Here is a 26,578-nt window from a genome sequence, read left to right as displayed (position 1 = left end):
CTTCATTTTTGTCCTAGAGTTCTCTCAACTCGGAGGTCTTTTCTAGTTTAGGTACCCGACAGTGGCTTCTCAGATAAACATAACAGGACTTCCTGCGAAGAGGAATTGTTACAATCCTAGCATGTATATGCATGGCACATATTAAGGTAGCCTTTTATGCATCCTTTTGTATAAAAGTATACTATTCTCCATGTCCAGCTCTTCATTCTATGCTGAATCTATTCTATTCCCCGTCAAACAAACTGTTATTGTGACAGGATCCTTCTTGGTCCCAATTTGGTTCTAGTCAGTGATTTATAATATTTCATTGCTTATAAACTACACATACAGGGTCCCTTACCTGAACTCTTTATGTTCCTTGGTGTTAAACTAGCATTGATGCACAGACTTGAGCCACACCTGTGTGAAGAGATATATTTGACCTCCAAAATGACTTCCCAGCTTAATATACTTGAATCTTTACATTTGGCATAGTTTCGATCAAGGAAATCAATCCCAATCACCGCAGAGCCAAGCAATTGAAGGGGGATGGAATGTCAATTCCTAGTTGACATTTGAATATCCACACATGACTCGAGTGTTTGAATGGCTTGCCAAAGCCCTAGTCTTCTTAATTATTTTCTGAATTGCAAAATTGCATCGAAGGATCCGAATAAGTCTGGTTCCCGACTGTGGTTGGAAAAATAGCAACGTCGAAGGCCGCTTCTTGACTTGGTGACTAATATATCTCAGGTCTCTATACATCTAAGCACTTATTTCTTTACAGCAAGTCTCAAAAGATAACTTATTATCCTGGTTTCAGATGGCTGGTATTCACATTCGTCCATACTGTTCATGGGAGAGTGTGAGCTGGAATCCAGCGCCTCCGCAAATGGGCATTGTGCTCATGACGACGTGTTACTTCCTACCTGGCATAGTCCATATTTGGCCTCATATAATCAAGTTCTAGCTAGTCACGCACAGACAAATGCCGCCACAGGCCAGTCACACCGACGTGGCTGCAAATTTCTGTATCCCGTATTGAGACTTGATTGCCGTTCCAGCTCTCCCCCCAGTTGTTAGTGATGCCACAGTCCAGATCGACACACCCTCTGCCACTCAGAGTATTGCAAAACCTCTTATATTTTACAGATTTTGGCAGTTTCAATTGAACGCAAACTGACATCCTACTATGGGTACCAACACTGCGAATGAAGACTTGGCTCAAGATTCAACTACTTTGAAATTCCTTAATGCAACGATTCTGGGGACACCTCAGCCAGATATAGTAAATGAAGACATGGGCACCAAAGGTTTGATGAGTATGATCTATTCTATGTCCTCCAAAGCAACATCATTTCACAAGATGGCCATCGAAGTCTCTCCTGATTCATCTCACAAAATTTCTCATGGCGCTGTACACGTTGCTATTGGAGACCCATACGGTCATATGAGTCAGCTGAGTCACTATGCATTTGATCTAATCTTATGGCTTCACCACGCCAATGTGGACCGTCAATTTATCATCTGGCAAGCGACCTATCCCAATGTTTGGATACTTCCAGAGTCTGACTTGATCTGGACTTCTACAATCGCTCTGGGTGGTAGCAATACTTCTGCGTCACCTTTGACCCCCTTCCACCAACCTGATAGGGAGACGCCCTGGATATCGGATGCTGCTCGCTAAACTAGTACCTTTGGATATTCACATGCTTCAGTTCCCGATACGATCATTACAAACGCAACCGAGCTTCTTGCTAATTTCACTGCAAATATGAATGCATTGTACAATTCTGAGGGAGTCTTCAGCGGCTCCAATAGGGGAGATGAGAATATAAAAGGGTCGGTGGCTATTCAGGCTATGTCTTCGGCACTTTATGAGAGGTGCACCGTCAGGTTGTATACTGAAGGTGACACTCCCGTAGATTCCTTTTATGTGTTGCCCCCTTCCTGTTGCCGATTGAGGAACCCCTCCAGGGTTGACTTAACACAATGAGTTTCATATCTGTATACGCTGTCAAAGCAGTGGACACCTCTGATATTTACGACGTAGTGGATTATTTGAAAGCCAATCTACGATGGATTGTTAAGGAAACGGATGGAACAGTGGTACCAACGGAACCGGTTTCAAGCCTCCTCATCACCGTACAAGATGAGATTTTTACCCATCTAGCAATCGAGACGGAACTACCTGGTAGGCCCTATAACCCAAAATCGTTTGATGGTCTTCTACTAACAAGCTATCGCGTAGTTTATGGAACAAAAACTTTTCACACTGGTACAACGAGCGGAAAGGCAGGTAGCGCAAGCTCCTAAATATAATTCAAATTCCGATAAGACTTTAAGATGCATAAGTACCTACATCGAAATACCGCACCCCATCACTTCCTTATTCCCCATTATCATGCGTGACTATAACCCTAATACCTTTACTTCCTGCCGCTGGCGCTGCAACAAAATGATCTCTCTTGATCTCCACATCTCTCTTTGTAGTTCCATAAAGCTCAAGATCAAAACGTTTGAGTATATACGCTGTTGTGAGAAACAATTCTGCATACGCTAGGCTGTTTTTGAGATTATTCTGTTAGTCAAAACACTAGAGAGGTAGGAACATGGTGAATTTCATACTTCATGCCAAGACATATTCTGGTCCCCTTGCAAAAAGGGACGAAATACTTGTCCAACCTATGTTTGCGCACTGCATCTCCAGTGGTCGAATCTTTTGAAACTGATTCCGCAAGCCAGCGGTTCGGGTTGAATTCACTAGGAGAGGGGAAAATTTCGGGGGAGTAGTGCATCAAATAATAAGACATGCTTGTTGGTGTCTATATTCCGTCAAAATGGTAAGCATGGTCAAGGGGGAGAGAATGGTAAACAGGTCCTCAGACATCGATGAAAATCAATACAAAGGGACCATGAAAAAGGGTTATACATACACCGGCAGGAATTGTCCATTTCTGAAACTTCATGTCTTCATTGGGTGCGATTCTAGGAAGACGCGAGGTTACCACGCTTGAGAGGCGTAATGCTTCGGTTATGGCCGCCGACTGTGAGAGCGTCCATTAGTAGCGATTTGGAATTTCAATGTCTCGCGTAGGCTCACCAGGAATGGTAGGGTTTCCAATCTTCCCCATGTAATGTCATCACCCAAGGTGCCAATTTCATCCTTGACCCTCGATAGCATTTTGGGATTATCCAGGAGATGATAAAACAATACGGCTAAAGTTTGAGCTGTGGTCTCGCCTCCAGCTCCAACCATGATATTTCCATCATCAGCCAGTCGCCTAAGTGTCTTTTCTTCTGGAGGAAGAAGACTACTATCGCGAAGTTCATGGAATATTGTATTCTGACGACCTCCAACATCTTCATGATTCAAAATACGCGCCACTTGTTTTCTTGAGTTCTAGTATGTATAGTCAGGTGTCGGTTTGTGAACAAGAAAGAGATGGTTTTAGACTGACTCTGTGATGTCCCAACACCGGCCCAGCTAGGCTATCAGGCAGGCATGATAGGATTTTATACACTATAGGAAAATGCATCACAATAGTTGTTATAGACATGATTTGAGAAAGGGTCTTGCTCCATATCTCAGCCAAATTCTCATCAGTCAAAGCGCCGAAAGCTTCCCCATAACAATAATCAGAAATCACATCCAAAGTAAGCGATGAGAACACCACCCGAAGATTGATAGGGGTTGCTTGTGTGAAATGAGACTGAAATATATTAGACAGCAGAGAGATTTTTGATTTGATAAGCGGCTCCATAGCCACGATAGATCGCTTAGAGAAGAAAGGGTTGACAGCGTTTCTTCGAAGACGATGGAGGTCATGTCCTATGGTTTCAAAAGAACTTCCTGGAGAACCACCAGCACTAACAAACCATGGATATCTGTCATCGTTTATTAGTACAAAAGTCCTACACGATCTAATGATTCTGTGAGGTGAGAAGTAAAAGTACAAGTGCAGTCCTAGACACATCCATCGACCTTGCCATTCCCGCCATTCTTGGTGCTTTAAGAATATGCGAGTAGGGAGTAGTATGAAATCAGCAATTCAATAACTTTTAGGATGACATGAGTTGAAATGGCTCATCTCGAGGACTTCATGTAAAGATACCGGAGCACCCAAACTTCCTAACTTAAGCTAAATTTTTTCATGACCTACTTTTCACGTTTTCTCGTGTTGCCCGCGTATAACTCATCATAATAATCTACATCATTAATGTGTAATTCATAAGGATTAATGCGTACGATTGGGCCTGCAAATTTCAGTCACAGTGAAGCGTCGAGGAGACAATTAAACATACCATACTCTTCGTGCATTCGTTTGATTTCCCAAAGCCACTGTCCATCACGCACGATGTTGAAGTAGATCTCATACCACGATGTCAAAGCTGCAAGCTTTGGGCCCGGAAACTTGGCAATGGGGCTTAAGCATAGACGATATATAGCGCCATAGATGGTCCACAAGGACAAGAATAGAAAAAGAATAATTTCTAGATAAGTAATGGCCGTCATGTTGAAGGTGCAGTATTTGAAAGACCATTGAGCGATTGAAGCAATAAATCTCATTGTCTCGAGATAATAGAGATAATATAGATAAGTGACACAAGTTTCCATTGAACTGACTGCCGAGCTGAAGTTTAGAAACGCACCCAACGCAACGTAATAGGTGCTGCATTGGGATGCCGTAAAATAATCAGCCAGGATATTGAATACTGCAGAAAGATGACGAGTGTCAATGCAAGGAAATACGATGCATCATTGGAAATCGATTTACAAGGCCCACAATTTTGCAGATAGGAAAGAAACATTAGATATCATTGGAGGAGAAAGTATTAGCTGGTCGAAACAAGGCGACGAATGACACACCATCCTTATATCAAAAAACGGGGAGGAAACTGACGACTCCCACTTTTTTACACAAAATTAGGAGGCTTCGGTGGTACATGTCAAACGTGATTGGTATTATTACTCGTGCTGCCAGAAAGTATGCAACTCCGGCGCTATGAAAACCAGGTTAGTCCTCTTGTAGTTTACCATCTTGTGGTATGTGCATCTAGCGTCGGAGTTGCATACTTTCTGGCAGTACGAGTACTTATCGCTGACACGGCTATATGCATGCGTATGATTAATCTTTCCCAATATCAGCAGATTCAACTCTATGATATATCATGTAGATCTTCTGTGTAAGCTCGATAACTTTATATCATACTTTTCCTGTTCTGTAATAAGGTTTTGGCATATGATCGTTAAAGTGGATCAAAACCCATAAAATTGACTGAGTTTCTCACCCAGGAATAGGGAGTATGAGATGACTCCATTTTGAAGGGACCTGGTGTGATGTAAAGTTGTCGAGTTTTATACGACACATAACACTTGTGCTATTGTACCAAACGTGCATAGACAAAGGTCTGCAAGAAGCTTAGATAATAAGGGATCACTTCCTAGGCTTGTCAATGCCAATTTAAATGGACAGAAGAAAAAAACAATAAGCAACGGGTAGTTTTTGATGAGTAACATTGAGCCTGGAAGTTGATCTCGTGTCTATCTAAAAATGTGTTCGCTACTAGAAAATTCCGGCTCAGATGGTGATACCTGCCGCCATCGCCTCTAATTTCTCCTCGTCACACTTGTGACATGCACAATCCATGCCAAACCAAGGCATAAGTTTCCCTTGTCTTTCCTTAAGACCCTTGCCTCTCCCGATATACGAAATAAACATCTCGTCCCCTTTCCTGATATCTCTCTCAGCAAACATAGTGACTGTGCTGTTTTCATCGTCGTGTCTCCAATCAATGTTGGGATCGCAGCTGTGATTAAACATCGAATATAAAGGATTTACGGCGGTTCCGCAAATATTATCGAAGGTTTGCCCGTGTTTATTGTTCTGCAAACGACAATAGATAGTGTGCAGAACCCATGTATCATATGCGCTGTTCGCGAATACATCGATACCAAGCCCACGAAGAATGCGGATTGGGGTTATGATGTGATCCTTGAAATTTAACGCAATGAGTTGAGGGTTATTTGGATTGTACGCGGGTGTGAGGCGTGATATGAGAGAAGTTTTCAGGGGACTGGCGGCATTTTCTTTTAAAGAAAGGGCGAGAACGCGGAGAAATAAGTTGGATCCTATAGACGATTCTGTGGGGTTTGACAAAGATTCTGATTCGGTCCCGAGCAAGAAATCTAGACCTTTACCACAAGAGATGGTATGATAACTATCCAGTGCAATTTGAGAGCAGGAAGAGCTACAGTACAAAGTTTTACAACATGAATTTTCGATTTTATTCAAGAATGGCCCACAACAAGCTGGGCAGCGGTCGACACTGTCAACTACAGCAGCAAGCGTAGGGTCAACAAGAACTGATTCTTTTGCCAGAATATCTCTTGTTGCCACAACGCCAAGTACATCTATCTCCGATATTTCTTCAGGCGAAATGGCCAATCTAATTGTGCTCTTTGAGACTACACAATTGGATGATGCAGAGGCAAATTCGGCCGCCACCTTTTCTATTACTTCGTCGGATCTTGTGACAACATCTTCGGTCATCCATGGATATGCTGTTGGGTAGACGCCTCCGTTGTAAAGAGTAGTCTTCATGGCCTCGGCTGTCATTTCTTCATCGTCAACATATCCTTGAAGGATATTTTGCCGTTGCTCGAACCATGATTCCGCATTTGTTACTTCCGAAGGGAAAATCTGATCATCTGGGAACTTGGCTACCGCATCTTTACTTACCTCAAGATAATCTGAGCAGCAATTGGAAGCCATTAATCCTTCCATTAGCTCCGACCAAATCTGAAGTTCCAGTCTTTTTAGTAGAATTGTAACTAAAGCTCGAAGAGATTCTGGCGTGGCAACCTGTGCTTTCCTGGGCATCCATGCTGGGTGAGTTTGATGGAGCTGCCATATCTTCTGGCTATATGCTTTGTAAGCATCAGTACCTAAGGTAGAATCATTCTCTAAAGCTGCTTCGACTAGAAGCCTGGCCTTTTGAACATCGCCAAGAGCAAGTTCCGGGTACCCTAATCGGCGGAGGCAATTACCACGATTAAGCCAGTTTTCCGGGTCGTATGGGGTTCCTGTAATATCCTTTGTGAATTGAGCAAAGTCTTTGACTTCGGACGCCAAGGCCTAAGAAGAGAAGAAATTGATCAGTGAAAACTTCGACCAACTCACCCAGGGCTACAGGGAAAAGAGAATTTTGAGACGAACTTCGGCCTCTAAAATTTGATGAGGAGCAATTTCACAAGCTGAGGATGGCTTGTATAACTCTGGTCTCCATGGTAAATCCATCTTGACGGGGCTTGAGAAGAAAAGTTGTCAAGGAAAGTTGTTGGTGGATTGGATTTCAGATGGTTCTTTTACTCAGTGCTAAGCGATGTCATATACTAGAATGAATGATCGTATTTAGAGTGTAATGAAAGATGAAGGATAAAAGATTAGTTAGTGAGTGATTAAAGATTAATGATCAAAGATCAAATGGTGAATGGATCAAAGAGCATGGATGCTCTAGTGATGGACAATGGTGGCAACTTTGTGTGCGCTTTTCGCTAAAAGTCTACCTAGTGATATAGTATGTGGTGGACTTATTAGCCCACTAAGGTTAAGCCAATCTAGCCCTAAAAGACTTTGAGCCGTGAATACAATCACTGGGTTTCGTGTGAATGATGCTGTAGTGAATTACGATGTAAGCTTGTGGTTATCATCGCTGTCGTGATGCAAGTGTAGTTATGTTTTATGTTACAAGTGATCGAAGTCACTGTGTTGTATTTGATTATACGAGATTAGAGATGTCCATATCTCAGCTGATAAGCACTAACCCTATTGCAGTATAGACTATGCTACCCTGCAGCACCTGCTTTTACTACCACTTGTCTACCGACACATCAAGTATCCAGGATCTTTTACAATTTACTGATATGGAACAATGTATGTCTTCATCTGCGGCTACGTCGTCAAGATGGCTATAGCTAATGTGCTACATATAACTCAAGAAAGAATCATACTAGGACCAAATTGATTTTAAAAGTATTTGATTTGTTTAGTATTTATGATAAATACCACTACTAATATCGTTCATTATCGTAAAGCTACCTCGTAAAGCTACCTCGGTCTTGTCCCTCAAGATTCCTTTTCTCCTCGGTATGCCACTGTAGTTCTGTTGACAGATTCAGAATCATCGCTGGTCGCTGTAACCGCGTCTGCACTGATTGCGATTTGTGTCCCATCCTCAGCAATTACAACATCACCGTATTGAGATTCCCACCCAAGGCCCATTTCCTTGATTAATTTCTGGTTCTGAGTCGGCCATACCTTGCAAAGAGCAAAGTACACAACGAAACTGACAGAAAACGATAACAACCATCCGAGACGTCCAAGATTCGTAGCACTCTGGGATACGGATGCGCCTAGAGTTCCAACAAATCCTGGAAAAGGGAGTGCAACACCACAAATGTATGCAATAATCGCTTGTACATTCCAGCCATGGAAATAGTAGTAATGCTTGTTCGCTTTTGTGCCATTGTAGAGATGCCCAATGAAAACATTGCCCTTAGTAAGTGCATAATCTTAGAAAAAAGTTAGCAATAGTTTTACGAAATGAACTGCTTCCGACCATCTTCAAGTTTGCTAGCACAGGAGTTATCCGTATAGGATGTGTTGCGGGCAGAAGAACTTACAATCGCAGACCATTATTGCAACCACACTTGCCATAAATATACCATAACCCGAAAGGAACGTGGTAAAAACCGACGCAGAAGCGAGAATCTTCCATGGACAGATGGCAAAAGCCAAGAATTCCACAACATATTGCCCGCGGGGAATTGTGAGAAATCGAGGAAACAACATGGTGCTATCCGCACCGAATGGAATCATGTTTGCCGCAATGTTTGTACCAAGAATGGATACCATCCAGCAAAATGCCAAGAGAAAGACAGCAAAACGTGTGCTGCCCGACCAATATCTATCCAAAATGGCGCTTAACAAATCCCAAGGATTCCATAGATCCAAACCCCAATTGTTGTTAATCGCAGCCGTGGCCAAGATTCCAAATGTGGCAGATAGCGTCACGGATATAGGTTGAGTAAGAAGTTGCGACCATTGTGCGCCCGATCTCGTCGCACTCCATCTCGCAATATCTGGCTGATTTGTGATCACTACATACGTGACGAGTTAGCAGATTTTCGTTGCACATTGTGTACATAGACCCTAGACCGCTTTTGGAAGAACTGGGCAAATGAGTCGCACGGCGAAATGTCAATCCAGGGAACATAGTGAATCGAAACTTACAAGTTGCAGTATTACCCATGCCACTGTTGATGCCATACATAATGAACCATCCATAGGCAGCCCCTTCCCCAAGCGTGCTCTGGTATACTGATCCGACTTTTCCCTTTGTATTGGCCATACAGAAAATGAAAAGTCCAAACACGGCTGGCAAAACAACAATCGATTTGAACCAAAAGAAGGCTCGCAGTTGATATGGTCGGAAGGCGCAGAATGGAAAGTGAACTAGCCAGAACAGAAAGAATGCGAGCATGTTGGCGGATGTGATACCAATCGATTCAGGAATGTGATTTGGGATATCAGTGAAGTTGTGTCCGAAAATGCATCGCAAGATATTGCTCATGAAACTCGCACCAGAAAACACTGTTGTTATCGGCGCATTAGCAAAACGTCGCAGGAGGAAGAACCGATTGCAGGATGGAATAGAATTTTGCTCGCTCAGTCTTTGCAAGAAGACGCAGAATATTTCCATGCGCCAGAGAGTCATGAACTGGACCACTTACGTTGTACACCATACCAGATAATAGCCAAGGCAGCGCGAGCTCCAACGAAGTAGTATGAGCCATACATGCCGAAAACACTCCTGGCTACGACAGGGTATCCAATATGATAAACCGAGGCGCATCGACTGTTGAAGTACATGGCGACTGAACTGATCAATTGAGAGACAAATATAACGATGATAGCTTGCCACCAATTAAGGCCAATTCCTACCATGGTGGAGCCCAAAGTCCAATTGCCAAAGGAGAGTCCTAGGTAGAAGGAAACGAAGTTCCACCAACGCCATGTCCGTTTCTCAGGAGGTGTTGGATCACTACAGGAGCGAATTTAGTAGCTGAATTGTTCGCCGTGCGCCAATCCATCGACAAACGTCCAATTGAGCAACAGTTGATGTTGGAACTTACAGATCTTCATTGGACCAGACCTTATTGGAGCCCGAATGGCGATCGAGCGCAGTATCTTGAACTGTCACATAGTCCATGAAATTCTGTCGACTCGTGAAAGCATTCTTGAAAGCTCCAACCTTTTCCGCCGATTGAGCTTTGAGGGTCGCGACGTTCATGGCGGGGGACATCTCGGATAAATTTTCAATTGACACACACACACAAGGACTTTTTCTTGCGAGGAAGGACGGGTACCCGTATCAACAAGTGACAATGACAACCACGTAAACCAAGAGTCGATAATCTTCACAAGAAACAAATGTCAAGAGAAGATAGGTATCATACTCCGAGTGACTGCGCTCTCTTTTGGGAGAGAGAGAGAGAGAGAGAGGAGGGAAGGAAAAGGGGAGGAAGAGGAGAGAAGAGGTTGACAGTTTTTGATTGAGGAAAGAAAAGAGAAACTCCACTTAGATAGACACTACAGCAGGACGACTACCAATCAATTCACTGACATTTTTTCCCCGTCCCACTTACCCTGTTCTTCTGGAGTTCTGATAGATAATAGCCTTGATAGCCTTGATACTACGGTAGATAGCCTGATATGTAGCTTCAATGCTTGTGGGTGAAAGTTATCAACTACCCGGCAAATTTTACTGGTCTGGTCTGGTCTGGATCGTGTTGGGTGGTGGTGGACACGGACTTGATCTGATTTGCTTGCCTAGGTACCTTGGCTCCTTGGTTATGATTGCATTGGCTCGATTGGAGTCATTGGACGCACTTCGAATGGACGCTTCACGCTTGTTATCAACGGTCAAAAACTTATCGGACGACACACTTAACCCAGTTAGACCAAGATGGTCAATCATCGGAGTGTCGGTGGTGTGTCGGTTGTATGGGGTATAACACGGCACAAGTGACAAAAACACACGATCAACTTCCTGTATGGGTGGGTGATCTTGGCTGGCAGTGATCAGTCTCTAGGATGGCTTATCAGGTTGATACGTCGGACATGCCCGAATCTGACTGTATTGGATGACAAGAACGCGTTGTGAACGTGTGAGTGCGGGCGGGTGGGTACCGGTACCGTTGCCACATTATGGTTATCGCGTTGAGGACGGATATCAGAACATCTAAAGATCCTAAACCTCACTTCATCCGCACATTACCAAAAGTTTACCCGGTAGGATTTCAGCCACCAACTGATGGAAACAAGACCTCTCGAGATAAACAACGATGCCTACCTATCAAGCTGACCATGTACCACGAATGAGGAAGTTACAAATGTCCCACGGATTATCGAAACCACAGTCGATGAGCTACAAGGTCACTTTACAATACCTCGAACTTGCATACCTCAAACTTGCATACCTCAAACTTGCATACCTCAAACTTGCATACCTCAAACTTGCATACCTCAAACTTGCATACCTCAAACTTGCATACCTCAAACTTGCATACCTCAAACTTGCATACCTCAAACTGATAAGCCACCCTCGAAAGCTGTCACCCTTATGGATTTGTGGTTCAAAGTCATGTTTGCAGAGATTCGCAAGTCTCAGGCCAGTTATCATACTCAAAACCCGACCTGGAATTTTATAACCAACAATTACCCTCTCCGACTTCAGACTCATTGTCTATGACAACTGGCTCACGCAAATACGACCACTCGTGTCACTCGTGTAACTCAATCTCTCCCGCCCAAAATTTAATTTGCCAAAGCTTTTTTTCAGTACCAAATGCTAGGTATCATTCAAACAATACAATTCGCTTCAAACCAGCTCGTAGTCGAGAAAGGTTATCTTTGAGGAATGAATATCAATCTGTCGAAGTAAGAGCAAGTCTGATTTCTGATGATTCGGATTGGGAATGAAGTATCATTTCATTACTGATTGCAAGAGCTTGTAAGCCTCGACGGCCAGCTCAAAGATATTGAGGATACAAGCTTTCATCAGTGATCGTATTGGGAAAGTCCTCAAAAATTAGCATAATTCAACGTAACATGTTCTTATACTTTCTTATAGCGGACGCACGACATAGAAAGTGGAGGCGAATTGGACACGTCCATCATGATCTACCTGTCTGCTTCGATTTTTCATCGTACCCCGCTCAAGGTTTTCCTTAAAAAGGTAACTCGAAGATTTGTTCATCCGTGATTGAGTTTGAAAGAGAGAGTCTAAGCTGCAAGTGCCGATTAAGGTTTGCAACGGCGTGGCCACTAATGACGCACCCCAGAGCTTCAACCATGACGTTATTATGGTTGGTAGATGTATAGTTCACATTTGGAGAATAATCTTCAGTCCTAGGTTTGCTACTCCTTCCAATATGGTTCGCGATTTCCGTCGCGTTGTTTCTCGCCCTTGATACGCATCACAACCTCAAAAACCATCGACATCCGTCAGCATGGTGCAGAAAACTAATGTCGGCTCCGAGGAGTCTTCTACAAACATATCCAAGATACAGGATTCGGTAATAGACTCTGAAGCTCGAGCAGGAGCAAATTCTCCAGGCCCGAATGAAAAAGACATCGAAACTGCCCATAATGACATTGGAAATGCCACCCAAGCTGGTGTACAAAACATCGAAGCCGTGTCAATGACCTGGACGACATGGTCTTTAATCATAGCATATATCGGGTAAATTTCTTGAGATGACATTGATGGATCTTCGGCGTTCTGACAAAAATCCCAGAATATTTCTCATCTCTTTCAACACTTCACTCGAATCACAAGTGGTCATGTCACTCTCTGTTTTTGCGACGAGCTCATTCAACAACCACTCTTTGATTTCAACAGTACTGGTCGTTCAGAGCGTCGTCATGGGTAAGTGAGCTCCGTAACTGCTAACCTATTGTGTACATGTATTGATTCAGGATAGCTGTTATTAAAGCGCCCATGGCCAAAACCGCTGATGTATTTGGTCGACTCGAAGCCTTCACTATTTCGATTATTCTCGCCATTATCGGCGGCGCTACAATGGCCATATCCAATGACGTCCAAACTTATGCCGCAGCCCAGATATTCTATGCAGCTGGCTCCACCGGTCTTCAGATCCTCCAGCAAGTTTTCATTGCTGATACGACTAATCTCCTCAATCGTGCTTTATGGTCTAGTTTGCCGCAGATTCCATTCTTGATCACTGTTTGGATTGGTGCACCAATTGGAGACAAGATTCTTAAAACTACAACATGGAGATGGGGTTATGGCATATGGTGTATAATCTTGCCACTCGTATTCTTACCATTGGCATTGTCTTTGTTCCTCAACAATAGAAAAGCAAAGAAGGCTGGCCTCACTGCTCCGTCGCCTTTAAAAAAATTGGGTCCGATTGCAACCATAACAACTCTCTGGAACGACTTGGATATTGGAGGCATGATCCTGTTGAGTGCGGCGTTTGCGCTTATTCTGATTCCGCTCACCATTGCTTCTAAGGCCTCGAATGGATGGGCTAGCCCAGATATCATCGCAATGATCGTTTTAGGGGTTATTTGCCTCATCAGCTTTCCTGCTTGGGAATCTGTCAAAAAGCTTGCACCGCATCCACTTATTCCCCTAGGTCTCTTGAAATCCCGTACATTCTGCGCAGGATGTGGCATTGGATTCTTCTACTTTAGTAAGTTTTACTCTGGTCTGTTAGCCAGCTCTCGTATTAATATTTCCAAGTGGCATTTTTCCTCTCGGTTCAACCATACTTCTACTCCTATCTTCTTGTCGTCCAAGATCTCTCTATCCCCGCTGCCGGCCACGTAACACAGGTGTTTTCTTTCACTGCAACTATTTCGTCTGTCATCATATCTTTCTTCATCAAGTATACCAAATACTTCAAACCGTACATTACAGCTGGATCGCTCATCTACCTGATGGGCATCGGACTCATGTTTCATTACCGTAGGGAAAATTCATCTATCGCGCAGATCATCGGCACGCAAATTGCCGTTGGTATCGGTGGAGGAATGCTCAACGTCCCGGCTCAACTCGCTGTCCAAGCTTCCGTTCCCAGTCATCAAAACGTCGCTGTCGCAACGGCCGTTTACTTGACTTGTGTAGAGATGGGCGGTGCTGTTGGAAGTGCCATTGCTGGCGTTATCTGGGGCCAAGATATACCCAAGAAATTGGCTAAATACTCCTCCACTATCGATAGCAAGGCCGTTTACAATAGCATTACTAACGCTCTCGCGTATCCTATGGGAACACCCGAGAGAATTGCAATCAACAGGGCGTATCAAGAGACTATGCAAAAATTGCTCATCGTGGCGCTCTGTGTGAGTGCACCGATTGTGGTATTGTCTTTGGTGATTAAGAATGCCAAGCTTGATACAGGAGAGGATAAGGTCAAGGGGAGAGTTATCGGAGGTACAGTGGAGAAGAAAAAAGAACCAGTCTTGGTTTAACGCCTTCAAGAGACGAGGACACGACATAATGAATAATAATCCTAAAACAACTAAGATCGATTCGGAATTAGAGTTATATTTGGCTAGACATGGAGTTAAATGAGAAGGATATGTCAATAATAGTATGACAATAAAAGTCTAAAGATTGATTTCAATCGGATGAAGAAGCTTGAATGTATAATTTGCAATTGAAGTGCGATGGTATAAATTATGTATTGTGGGTGTCGGTGGCGATGGCGGCGATAGTTGCTATGCCGGTGTTGCGAAAGAAGAGGAGGTACAGAACATTGGGTGACTCTTTTTCGATTCATCTCCCCTTTTCACCTAGTTTTGATGCTGGTAATTCAGCATACGAATATAGCGGTCTCATGCTTCGTTCTACTTCTTGTATACCTAAGCAGGCTTTTCGTTCATTCGAAGAATAGTTTGACGATGAAAAGCTTCCAGGTCTCGAATTCGATTAAATTGTTCCCACCAATGAAAGCTCACATACAGTCTACTATATTGATGAGACGAGAACAAATCCGTATAGGGTAAACCTTGTGTAGAGCCATCAATTTCTCCATAAAGACTGCATCAATATGACCTCAAGCCAAATCGTCTACTGACAATACCAGCCAAGACACCAAATGCCGAACCCCCAAGATGTCCCGCATGGCCGACTCCCGGTTGCCACCCGTTATTAAGGGCCAGAATACTATAGACAGCTCCTCCTCCTACTAAAACCCATGCAGGGATCCCTATGGGTACGAACATGAATTGCCAAGACACGTTGGGATGTTTTACCGCCAACATGGTAATTAGGCCTGATAAACTGCCAGATGCACCGCAACCCCGATCTATAGAATTTATAGAGCTTTTGTTCTGGTTGAATGGAAGACCGTGCTTCCATATGTATAGAGAGGCAAGGGAACATGTAACACCAGCGCCAGCCCAGATAGTTACGAAGGTGAGAGGGTTGACCAAAGGAGCCATGGCTAGCATACAATACATGTTCGCAAAAAGATGATAATATGTCTGGTGCATGAAGCTGTGGGTGATGAGTGTATGGACTCGTCCCTCATCGATATTCTGCTGAGAAAGAACGAAATTTCTGTCGAAATATTCTGGTGTGAGTTTGGGAATGAAACCGGGAAGGGGAAAGTCAACGAATGGAGAACGGTTATAGCTGAGGGTTACGAATGTACAACCCGCAGCAATGACAATTGCAAGTGGGTAGCTAGAACGGGGTTTGCGATATTTGATTGTCGGAGTGGGATCGATGGGTTGGTGTTCATTTTGAGTATGTTGTGTATGCTTGTTTTGATGTTTGCTTTTGGCATGTTGCTCTCGCTGTGCCCACTTGGAACCACGTGCTAATGGAGTAGATGAGAAAAAAGGGCGAGAGCCACCTGATGAGATAACCTTCGGTAGAGGTGATTTGCGAAGCACCGAATTTGGATTAACGGAGCTGAAGAATGAAGAATGGAAATCTCGAGTGTGTATGCAGCCTAGAGGAATTTGACGAAACTACAGGTGGTTAGATATTAGCTTTCTTAGAACCATGGGTGGACAGGGTTCAACATACTAAAGTTTGTGTAGCTGGTCGTAACGTCGATTTCTGCACATGGAGACTCAACGATCGAGATCCCACGAGAAAGACCATGGTGGGATAAGCAAGCCAACTGCCTGGCCTCTTAAATATCGCCTTATGTTGAAGATGTTGTGATAAAGCCGGAAGTTGTTAGCCAATATCAAATCATCCCCGCCGCCTGCCAAAACAAGCATTCATGTTTGGTAGAACGGACGTGAGTGATGAGTGGTGGGAGTTTAGCCTTTCACGTGACACATTTTATGGCTTACTAAGATTATGTACTTGGCTTGACGCCATGCAATCAAAATGTAGGTCTTCCATCTCATCGTTTCTTCTGTGTGACAGAAAATCTTCTTCTGTTGTAAATTTAAATTCATTGATGGAAAGAGAAATCTAATTGTACGACACACCGCTCATTGCAATTGTAAAATTCATGCCAATTTTTGTTTTGAAGTTCCTGCAAATTAGATGCCGCCTGGCACTTCTGATACACAACTAAGAATTTGATATATTGACCTAGCCCAGCTATGGACTCTCCCGAGAGGTGAATAGACGTTGATGATGCGGGAATATTCTGCAGAATTCTCATTCTTTTACGCCACCATAAACCGTCTAAACTAAAGTCTGACTGTGCTTATATGTGGGAAAACTGCCGGGTAAGTAATGTGATGACTTAGATGCGTGGCACTTCTGCGATGTAGCCACTGAGACATTTCAACTCCACCACAACTTACTCTGGCGATATAAATACCCAAGATACTAACTTTATCAGAAGAAAGAACTTTGCCGAGAAAGACAATCGCACAGCGAGGCTCACTTGTTCGGAGGCGGGCTTCATATCCTATACTCGATAATCATCCTCCAAGGATAGGATTGTCAGAAAAAATGCTATTGATTGCGGTGAAATAAGGTTGTGGATGTGTGTCGGCTTCTAGTTGTAGAATCCTATTGTATGGAGTAAGCAATGCAAGTGCTTAGCTTTCGCCAATGAATTCAGGGGATATTGAGGGGGAATATTACGCCTCAACAAGTATTATTCGATATCACTCATCAGACTTCAGATGCTTGTATCTGCATAAATCCATTTGCTCTTGTCAAACCATCATATAATGTTTCCATTCGCTTTGCCAAGAGTGTCTAAAGCTTTCAATGCCCGAAAGCATCCCATTCTTGAGTCTGGAAGCCGAAGAATCGGCTACGGACCGGAGAGTTTCGAGGTAATTACACTCATAACCGTGTCAGACGAAGAAGGAGAATAAAAATACTGAAGTATTAATAGTGTTCAATGGCACTTATAATTGCTCTTGCTATCAAACCCGCTAGGTTTACTCTTTTTCAATATGCATTTTCTTTTCCTTGGAGTTCTTTCAGCCTTTATTGTTCTTCAGTCATATGTTGATGTAGCTGAAGCAGATTCGTATCCGCCATATGCCCCCGATGCAGTAGATAAACTAGCAGCAAAAGGTCTTGCGAAACTAGCGGCATATCAAGCTATACATCATCCACACAACACTTGCACGATCAAGAATGCCATAAAGCGTCGTGAATGGTAAGGTGACTGTGACAATGATGTCCCGTTGCTCCCAGACCTAATATTTTGCAGGAGCGATCTCTCAGGAGCGGATAGAATTGCATATACAAATGCTGTTCTTTGTTTACAGTCCAAAAAGCCCATAACGCCTTCTGAAGTTGTTCCGGGTGTTCGAAGTCGCTTTGATGACTTCGTTGCTGCGCATATGAATCAGAGCTTTACTATTCATGCTACAGTAGGTACATGCTATATCTGAGGATCCTGTGGTCCAAACTGATGATATAGGGCAATTTTCTGGGCTGGCATAGATATTATATTCATACGTACGAAAAAGCACTCCGTGAAGAATGTGGATACAAAGGATATCAACCTGTAAGTCTTCAATTCATCTGTCTTCCATCACCCACAATTGGTATTTCACACGTCAAATGTCTCAACCCTTCCTCGATCCTTTAAACTTTCCCATAGCCTATCACTGACGAACGTCAGTATTGGAACTGGGGCAGATACGCCGATGATCCGATACACTCCCCGCTCTTTGACGGGACTCCCACTAGCATGAGCGGCAATGGATTGTATTACAACCATACTGGTGTTCCTATCAATCTCGCGCCGGCGCCATTTGACATTATCCCGCCTGGTGTCGGTGGTGGATGTGTTACCACAGGCCCGTTCAAGAAGTATAACTCTTTGGTTATATTATGATATCAATATGCTAAATGTTCTTGTAGTATGACTGTTCACCTTGGCCCAGTCTTTGGAACAATATCCGGCACGCCAGTGAACCCTCAAGCCGACGGCTTCGGTTACAATCCACGATGCCTACGCCGCGATGTCAACGTTCATAGTGCTGCTGTTACGAAAACCAACTACACTTACGATCTTATCACAAAACCTTCAAATGCAGACATATATTGGTTCCAGACTGTCATGCAAGGCTTGTTCAGTATAGGAGAATGGGGCGTTCATACTGGAGGGCATTACACCGTGGGTGGTGATCCGGGTGGTGTAAGTGGATTTCCTCTCTGGGCCCTCCCCTGAAGATCTAAAGTACTAACGATAATACATGTAGGACTTCTTTACATCTCCAGGCGACCCAGCTTTCTATCTTCATCACGGTATGATAGACAGAGTCTGGTGGATATGGCAACTTCAGGATTTAGCAAAGAGACAGAATGCCGTCTCAGGAACGATCACCTTGAGTAACGTCCCTCCTAGTAGAAACACCACCTTGGAGGATCTACAAGATATTGGGTATAATGCGGGCCCTGTGCCGTTGAAAGATTTGATGAACACACTAGGAGGGCTGAATGGAGAATTGTGTTACATTTATGTGTGATTCGAGATAATCAACGTAGGTAAAGAAATGACATCGTGATTTTGATCATTATATCGAGATCACATCTCAAGTACAAGGACTGATTCCCCAAAATGATGTGTTGAAATGTATATTCCATACAGGCACAGGAATTCCATCCATTGATATCGTTGAGTTTATCACTTGGCCGAGTACTGGTGGTACCTGATCGTTCTTTGTGTACAACTCAGTGATGGTGAAACATTCAGGGGCACATGGACTAATCTACAGGGGCTTATCGACGAATTATCTTATCACATGCCATCTCCAAGTGCTTATCAGTCCCTTAGCACGCTTAATTTAGCACTTTACGTAGCTCACCTGCGTGCTATCTGAGCTTGGGGAAGGTTCAAAGGGAAGGGAATCCGCAGCAGCATGCTTCCTTTTCTTTTGTTCCATCGGAGTATATACAATATAAATACAACATAAATACTATACATGTTCCTCTCATAATAGATTATCATCAAATCCATTTTTACCACCTTATTCCTCTCAACCAATCGATCAACGTACAATCATCGACTCAGTCAGTCCAAAATGGCATCCAACACAACTTCTTCCGTCTCTTCCATTCGCAAAGCCATTTCCTTTGCAGGCGGTCTCCTATCACAAATACCAATAATCAATAATCCTTCATCTGCTTCATCGGCCGTCGCAGCTCCTAGACCCTACATACCCTTTGGAAATGCACCGTCATGTCCATCAACCTCTCCTCTCTCCTGCCACAACAGCACCGCCGCTCCCGATTCTTGCTGCTTCGTCTATCCCGGTGGCCAACTTCTCCAGACTCAATTCTGGGATTACAGTCCTGCAATAGGGCCAGTTGACAGTTGGACTCTTCATGGTCTTTGGTTTGTTCATCTGCCATCAATTCTCACATGTTTAAAAGCTTACCAAGTCTCATAGGCCTGATCTCTGCGATGGCTCCTATCCCACATATTGCCATAGTACTCCCCAATACCACAACATAACCTCCATCCTAACCGCCGCATCCCAAACTGATCTTCTCGCATATATGCATGAATATTGGCTCCCCAATCGGGGATCCGCCGAAACCTTTTGGGAACATGAGATGAACAAACATGGAACATGTGTAAATACTCTCGCACCATCTTGCTACGGCGACAAATACGAAGCTGGTGATGAAGTCGTCGATTTCTTTACAAGGGCTGTGGGGCTATTCAAAGAGTTGGATACTTATAAAGCACTCGAGAAGGCGGGAATTGTGCCAAGTTATTCGGCTACTTACACCGAGGATCAGATCCAGACGGCATTGACTGCGGTTACTGGAAGTGAGGTTGTATTGGGTTGTTCGAATGGTAGATTGAACCAGGCATGGTATAGCTTTAATGTCAAAGGAAGTTTGCAGTTAGGAGAATTTGTGGCTACGGCACCAGCTGGAAAAGGTGGGAGAGGAACTTGTCCTAGAAAGGGCATCAAATACTTGCCCAAGAAGAAATAATCGCGCTTCTGTATAACAGATTGATGCGGGCTAAATTGCTGCATTTGTATATCTAGGAAACCCCTAGAATTCGGTTGGGTTTTTGGATTTTATAAGATGATTTCTCAGGATAGGGAATCGTATGGCATTGCATTGGATGGTATGTACTCTTAGGGTTTTAGATGTGGAATTGAAGGTACCTTATGGAAGTCTCAACGACTTCCCCCAAATCACCTGCTTTGTCTGGTGATCTGATGACCCGACGGTGAATAAAATCCTTCATTTTTTGCACCCTGACACGTTCACTCGGAACAAAATAGTCTCGGTATTGATCAATCCGGATACCATACAAGCATTATTGATTGGTTTCCGGGTATCTTGAAAGAGACCTAGCCAATACTCTTATGCTGGCTTCGTCATTTGCATATGCATGGGTTATTTCGTTGTCACACACATGCAGGGAGTTTCTGAATTGTCCAATAGTATCGGACGTATTTATTAGTTGAAGATTTTACCCCGGTCTCCGCAACGGTCTGTTAATCGTGGTGATTATGTTATTTCATCCCAACCCTTGGGTCCTCCACTTTCCCAATGGAAAGAAAAACGGGTATCTGACAGGCCGAGATGGTGGGTATCTGCAGATTCCCATCTGCTTGGTCCTTATATTTATTTCTTCATGGAATCCTCTGTTTTGGTGAAGCATTGTGTTCGTGTATATCCTCGAGGGAGTCAATCTCGAAATTTATGGATATAATGTTGATTCCAATCATTGCTGTCTTGTTATCCTACATTGTATATGGAATAATATGGCGTCTATACTTCAGTCCAATTGCCAAGTTTCCCGGACCAAAGTTGGCTGCTATTTCCATGCTCTATGAAATATATCATGAGATTTTCTTGGGGGGAAAGTATACCTTCAAAATTAAGGAGCTACATGAGAAATATGGTAAGTCCTTTGATCCAATTGTTTAACATGAGCTTGATACTTCTCAAATAGGACCCATAATACGTATAAATCCCTGGGAGCTTCATATCAGTGATCCAGACTATTACGATGAATTGTATGCCGCTGGTGGGAAGAGACGTGATAAATATCCTTACTATACCAAGCAATTTGGTAATTCCGAATCGATGATTGGCACTGTCTCACACGATCACCACCGTCTTCGTCGAGGAGCCATGAACCGTTATTTTTCCAAAGCCAGTGTGTTCCGCCTCGAACCCATGATTCAGAAATATGTAGATTTGCTTGTTCGTCGGCTCCGTTCGTACAAAGACACTACGAAGCCGGTTAATCTCTCGTGGGCCTTTTCGTGTTTTACTTTTGATGTCATTTCGGAATACGCGTTGGGAAGAACAGATAGTTCCATTGAGAATTCTGACGATTTTCATACGGATTTCCACGATGCGATTGAAAATATTGGCAACATATCACATGTTACAAAGGTGTTCCCCTGGATTTTCACGTTGATGCAGTGTATGCCATTGTCGTTGATAAGGTTTCTTGATCCGAAGACTGTTAGTGTTGTGGAATTTCAAATGGTGAGCATGTAGTTGACTATTTTTCTAACATTGAAGGTATTGACTAAATTCTAGGGAATGAAAGCTCAAATTGGTGCTATCATCAATGGAAAGAACGCTAATCATGAACGTTCCTCCCAGCTGACAATCTTCCATGAAATTCTCTCCAGTGATCTTCCCCCAAACGAGAAATCAGTAGCTCGTCTCTGGCAAGAAGGACAAACGGTCATAGGAGCCGGTACTGAAACAACAGCTTGGACCTTATCTGTTATTGCCTACCACGTCCTCGCTAACCCTGATATTCTATCGAAGCTTCTTGCCGAGTTGGAGGGAAAGAATGGATTAAAGGAATTAGAACAGTTGCCTTATTTGACAGCTGTGATACAAGAGGGGCTGAGATTAAGTTTTGGAGTCGTGGCACATTTGCAAAGGATATCCCCGGATCAAGTATTGAAATTTCATGAGTGGGAAATTCCCTCTGGTGTATGTTTTTCTCCTGATTCACTTTTTCTTTCATTTTTTTCTCCCCCTAGAATTTCGGCTCAAGTCACACTTCTGCAATGGAAGAAGTTTCGATTCTTGAATATATGATTGGAAGATTGAAATCATTTGAGATATCGTGAAAGTTCACATCAACCCCATCAATCCAAATTATCATCCCTACCTTTCCTCCATTCCATCACTCCGCCAAAGTTAACACCACTTCAGACCCCCGTATCCATGTCCTCTTACCTTCAACATCTCGACCCACACATATTTCCCTCCCCCAACACATTCTCACCAGACCGCTTTCTCGAAAACCCATCTCTATCAAAGTACATCGTAAGTTTCAGCAAAGGATCGCGTCAATGTTTGGGTATCAATTTAGCATGGGCAGAGCTGTATTTGTGTGTCAAGGGTGTTATTGGAGAGTTGAATTGTGGAGATGGGAGTTTGACGTTGTATGATACGAACGTAGGGGATGTGGAGTGTACTAGTGATTATTTTGTGCCGGCGAGTAGTGGGAGGGGAGTGAGGGTTTTGGTTGGGTAGCTGGACCATCACATAACAGCTACGAACAAATGGTATCATATACCTAGTCTAGAAAACACACCCTTTGTGAGATATTAAAATCTTCCCTCAAAACCTTTGACGTTCGACGATGACTGTATCATTGGAAAGAGTACATAAAATTTTGTTTATCTAACTATACTGGTGGGAATAATTTGTAACCATTTAACACGATGAAAGTAAAATAGAAACTGAACTGGTGATCAAAAAATGGTATCCATTTCAATCTCCCCGCTCTCTTTCACTCCCTCCAACGTTCCCTCTTCCAATACCCGCTTACTCCTCACCCCTCTCCAACTTTTCAACACCTAAGTTCTTCTCTTAAATTCGAGCTGCGCCACCGGATTCGGATGAATTAAATTACCAAGAACAATATTTCCTGGTCTCTCACCTCCCTTCGTCTCTGTATCCTCAATATTTCTAAAGTCCTAATTTCTCAACAATTCCACTATAACTACCTTAAGTTCAACCCCTGCAAAGAAACGACCTGGAAATGCGTGGTTACCTATTTGGGTGTTAGTTATTGATACTCATGGAGATTCTCTGTTTCCGAGACTGTATGTAGGTGAAGTTGACAGGAGATAGAGAGCACATACCATGACCAAAATTTATTGAGTCCTTACTCGTTGTCACATACTGGTATTTGGATTGATTTCCCGGAGTCTCACGCGGCGAAGAAAAGTAGAAGGGAGAGAAAACATTGGGCGGATCGAGTTTGGGCATAGTAGAAGAATCGTGGTGAAGCAAAGAGATATTGGGGCTTGCCAATTCGATTGCATGGGAATCGTATTCCACGCTTGTTCCCTTGGGGATGGTGTGGCCGGTAGAAAGGTGAAGGGGAGTGGTTGTTACGCGGAGGCTTGCGGCTGGCATTTGTTAGTTTGTGTGTTTCTTTTGTATGATATATTATACCTCGATGCAGATTGGAAGAAATAATGGTTTAAATACTCATACTAGGGGGACTCAGCCTCTGACTCTCTTTCAAAAGACTATCCAATTTCTTCAGTTTCGTCAATGACTGTTTTTTTTTAACATTCCTTTCCGCTGCCATAAATTTCAAATCCATCTTCTGCGATCACCTGTTCGATTCTTTCGCGGAGAGGTGCGATAAATTCCGGATGGGAAGCGAGATCTAAAAGACATAACAAATAGCCGAACTTGTTGTGTGAATTGAAGCGAATGATAGAGTCAACTGGTTTACGACCAAGTTGTGAGGATTCTCTCTAAGCTCCGGACTTGTGTGCTTCATCATCCAAATAACAAATGCTCCCTGGTCGTCTTCAAATCCATCACCCGATTCTCCGCCCAGTCCTTTTCCCTCGCTAAACCTCCGAATACATCCATCAATAAGCAGTCTCAACAAATCTGCTGCCTTATTCATATGCCATTGAACTTTCTTGATTTCTGGCAGGAATAGTGCTACAAAATATCTTGTCCATGCCGGCCATTCAACCACAGTATTCTTCGCTTTTATACAATCTGTTGTATAATTAATACTGGTTTGAAGCCATTCTTCATTTCAATCAAGAAGACTCTCCCACTAATTAGTGCTACAATCCTCAATACTTTCTGAAGCAAAATCACTTTAGTTCAAAACTCGCATATACCAAATTCTATATCTAATATATAATACAGTTCATCTTAGAGAGAACCTGTAATTGATACAACATAACATATCAAATCAGTTTTGACAATTTTGACAACAACAGATGCACCCCTACCAAAGATATGAGCCGTATAGAAAATGCTTTCAATTTCCTTCCAAAAGGACGTATTTTCTTTAGGGAAGAGACGGACTTCCTCGTTAGTGCAATGGGGTAGGACAACCACAGGAGGATCGCTAGGAAGGGTGAATGGAGTGTTAGGGTACTAATTTGTGAGTTAGAATACTGGGATACCAATGGAGGATCAGCTGAAGGAGATCTTTCTACTCTCGCTGCTCCTTCACGAAATGACTCGTGCCAGTTGACAGAACCTGGTTTTCCCACGAGTGGAAAATCTAACTTTTGGGGTCGAGAAAGTATGGCTCTAATAAAATAGGCTAGAATAACCAATGCCAAAGCACCTAAGAATAATAGTGACATAGCCATGGGTCTGCTTTCATCGAAGAGTGCTGGCGACATCTTGAAAGATATTCATATAGCTCAACTCTGAACTTTGGTCCATAAGAAAGTGCAAAGATAATCCCAATAAATTGGGATGAAGTAACGGCTGTATGTCCAGCAGTCGATGTAAAATGCGGCTGTACATCCTTAACTCCAATAACTCGTATATCTTCAGTAGTTGTAACCCTCAAAACTGAAACCTAAGACTGAAACCAAATACCTGAAGCTCATCCCAAGCTTTCTAGTTACCAAACAAAGGCCATGGAAACTAGGATATGTAAAGATTGAAGGATTCAAAATTCATGTCCTTTATGAGAGCACAGAAGACTTATATACTCGAGTATATTCTTCCCATCTCAATCCTTTCCTGTCCTCTTTCTATCTCCCTCCATTGAGAAAATTAATCAAACTCAGCAATCGACAAGCAAGAGGTAATACCCACCTGCCATACATATCCCCAGTCAAGCTGTCATCCAACCTCGCATAGACGAGTAAAAACAACCGCGTCCATTTCAACCCACATCTCCTACTCCATCCAGCACTCACACCGTTTATCCTCTCTTCCCTGAAACTCCCGACCTACAAAATCGTCATCATCAAATAACCTTCTCTATTTGCTGATAACAAGCACACAATTCTGCAAATAGCAGTTTGGGTGGATGTGTATGCGCAAACAATGGAGGACAAAAGCTCATTCATTCGACATTTGAATCTTCATCGGACTGCCAAGAGTTCTTGCAGATCACAAATCGTTCGAGTATAAATCATCGCGTCCCTTGCGACTATTTTTCGGCATTGGAGTTACCTAGTCACTGCCAGGAGCCGTATAGCTTGCAAATGCCACGCATTCACTGTTGTATCTGGTCTTATCATGTCAAGAGTTGATTTCACGCACAATATAAATGTTCAGCCGAAGAATTTGTTGCATTGTCCAATTGACAAGTGTGTCATGGGAGACAACATAGGCCTCTTCCAAAAAGCAAACTTCGAAGCTTTTGGGAATCTTCGAATTACTAATCAAGCAAAAGTTGTATACCGAGATTATATTGCAGAAAAGCGGGGCATATACCCCTCCAAAACCTAATAATGCTTGTCAAAAGATCTCTCTTCGTACCTCGGAGAAGGCATTTTCCACCTAAGATATGTTTTGAACTAATCATCTGATATATGCAGCACACATACCGTTGATATACTGTTGATATACCTTCGATGCACCATTAATGTACACGATAACGAGAGGAATCGGAAGCATGGGATGCGATTGATCCTTCATCGCAACGATGTCTAAAATTAAAGTTTGGATCGTTGTACAGCGGGGGGCGTCCCCTATTTTATCAATGACACCTTCCTAAGTATGATCTGATATATTGGATTTCACAAAGGTTTTGTGTGAGCTTTCCATGCATAGTTTGCTTGTTCACTAGATGGGCTTTGCTCTCATGACGAGCATGGAATCG

General features: G+C 43.1%; 11 protein-coding genes across 11 annotated transcripts; 6 read left to right on the top strand and 5 right to left on the bottom strand.

Moving 5' to 3' along the window:
* Positions 1 to 1,171: 1,171 nt before the first annotated feature.
* EAE98_006430 (uncharacterized protein) lies at positions 1,172 to 1,666 on the top strand (the record flags this gene model as incomplete). Its single annotated transcript, XM_038954053.1, has 1 exon — positions 1,172 to 1,666. The coding sequence occupies one exon, from the start codon at positions 1,172 to 1,174 to the stop codon at positions 1,664 to 1,666; it is 495 nt and encodes a 164-aa protein (XP_038809843.1).
* A 305-nt stretch (positions 1,667 to 1,971) lies between these two features.
* Positions 1,972 to 2,295, top strand: EAE98_006429 (uncharacterized protein; the record flags this gene model as incomplete). Its single annotated transcript, XM_038954052.1, has 2 exons — positions 1,972 to 2,173; positions 2,231 to 2,295. The coding sequence occupies 2 exons, from the start codon at positions 1,972 to 1,974 to the stop codon at positions 2,293 to 2,295; spliced, it is 267 nt and encodes an 88-aa protein (XP_038809842.1).
* A 73-nt stretch (positions 2,296 to 2,368) lies between these two features.
* On the bottom strand, positions 2,369 to 4,495 carry EAE98_006428 (uncharacterized protein; the record flags this gene model as incomplete). Its single annotated transcript, XM_038954051.1, has 7 exons — positions 2,369 to 2,543; positions 2,608 to 2,804; positions 2,916 to 3,026; positions 3,083 to 3,382; positions 3,441 to 3,867; positions 4,143 to 4,236; positions 4,285 to 4,495. 7 exons carry the CDS (start codon positions 4,493 to 4,495, stop codon positions 2,369 to 2,371), a joined length of 1,515 nt encoding a protein of 504 aa, XP_038809841.1.
* A 1,066-nt stretch (positions 4,496 to 5,561) lies between these two features.
* Positions 5,562 to 7,280, bottom strand: EAE98_006427 (uncharacterized protein; the record flags this gene model as incomplete). Its single annotated transcript, XM_038954050.1, has 2 exons — positions 5,562 to 7,118; positions 7,200 to 7,280. The coding sequence occupies 2 exons, from the start codon at positions 7,278 to 7,280 to the stop codon at positions 5,562 to 5,564; spliced, it is 1,638 nt and encodes a 545-aa protein (XP_038809840.1).
* Positions 7,281 to 8,108: 828 nt separating this feature from the next.
* Positions 8,109 to 10,347, bottom strand: EAE98_006426 (uncharacterized protein; the record flags this gene model as incomplete). Its single annotated transcript, XM_038954049.1, has 5 exons — positions 8,109 to 8,554; positions 8,666 to 9,142; positions 9,276 to 9,635; positions 9,776 to 10,086; positions 10,178 to 10,347. 5 exons carry the CDS (start codon positions 10,345 to 10,347, stop codon positions 8,109 to 8,111), a joined length of 1,764 nt encoding a protein of 587 aa, XP_038809839.1.
* A 2,209-nt stretch (positions 10,348 to 12,556) lies between these two features.
* EAE98_006425 (uncharacterized protein) lies at positions 12,557 to 14,543 on the top strand (the record flags this gene model as incomplete). Its single annotated transcript, XM_038954048.1, has 4 exons — positions 12,557 to 12,789; positions 12,845 to 12,975; positions 13,031 to 13,765; positions 13,816 to 14,543. 4 exons carry the CDS (start codon positions 12,557 to 12,559, stop codon positions 14,541 to 14,543), a joined length of 1,827 nt encoding a protein of 608 aa, XP_038809838.1.
* A 576-nt stretch (positions 14,544 to 15,119) lies between these two features.
* EAE98_006424 (uncharacterized protein) lies at positions 15,120 to 16,188 on the bottom strand (the record flags this gene model as incomplete). Its single annotated transcript, XM_038954047.1, has 2 exons — positions 15,120 to 16,052; positions 16,111 to 16,188. 2 exons carry the CDS (start codon positions 16,186 to 16,188, stop codon positions 15,120 to 15,122), a joined length of 1,011 nt encoding a protein of 336 aa, XP_038809837.1.
* A 1,268-nt stretch (positions 16,189 to 17,456) lies between these two features.
* Positions 17,457 to 18,986, top strand: EAE98_006423 (uncharacterized protein; the record flags this gene model as incomplete). Its single annotated transcript, XM_038954046.1, has 6 exons — positions 17,457 to 17,665; positions 17,720 to 17,882; positions 17,933 to 18,019; positions 18,137 to 18,327; positions 18,379 to 18,655; positions 18,720 to 18,986. 6 exons carry the CDS (start codon positions 17,457 to 17,459, stop codon positions 18,984 to 18,986), a joined length of 1,194 nt encoding a protein of 397 aa, XP_038809836.1.
* Positions 18,987 to 19,541: 555 nt separating this feature from the next.
* On the top strand, positions 19,542 to 20,466 carry EAE98_006422 (uncharacterized protein; the record flags this gene model as incomplete). The annotated part of the gene is made up of 2 exons (XM_038954045.1): positions 19,542 to 19,855; positions 19,911 to 20,466. The coding sequence occupies 2 exons, from the start codon at positions 19,542 to 19,544 to the stop codon at positions 20,464 to 20,466; spliced, it is 870 nt and encodes a 289-aa protein (XP_038809835.1).
* Positions 20,467 to 21,198: 732 nt separating this feature from the next.
* EAE98_006421 (uncharacterized protein) lies at positions 21,199 to 22,998 on the top strand (the record flags this gene model as incomplete). The annotated part of the gene is made up of 4 exons (XM_038954044.1): positions 21,199 to 21,391; positions 21,443 to 21,987; positions 22,042 to 22,449; positions 22,675 to 22,998. The coding sequence occupies 4 exons, from the start codon at positions 21,199 to 21,201 to the stop codon at positions 22,996 to 22,998; spliced, it is 1,470 nt and encodes a 489-aa protein (XP_038809834.1).
* A 446-nt stretch (positions 22,999 to 23,444) lies between these two features.
* On the bottom strand, positions 23,445 to 25,139 carry EAE98_006420 (uncharacterized protein; the record flags this gene model as incomplete). The annotated part of the gene is made up of 6 exons (XM_038954043.1): positions 23,445 to 23,521; positions 23,613 to 23,882; positions 23,971 to 24,034; positions 24,218 to 24,495; positions 24,669 to 24,885; positions 24,915 to 25,139. The coding sequence occupies 6 exons, from the start codon at positions 25,137 to 25,139 to the stop codon at positions 23,445 to 23,447; spliced, it is 1,131 nt and encodes a 376-aa protein (XP_038809833.1).
* Positions 25,140 to 26,578: the final 1,439 nt, after the last annotated feature.

This window comes from Botrytis deweyae (genome assembly GCF_014898535.1).
Source record: "Botrytis deweyae strain B1 chromosome Unknown BDEW_013, whole genome shotgun sequence".
In the NCBI taxonomy this organism is placed as follows: Eukaryota; Fungi; Ascomycota; class Leotiomycetes; order Helotiales; family Sclerotiniaceae; genus Botrytis; species Botrytis deweyae.
The sequence above is the reverse complement of the archived record's forward strand: the minus strand, read 5'-3'. Positions and strand labels throughout refer to the sequence as shown.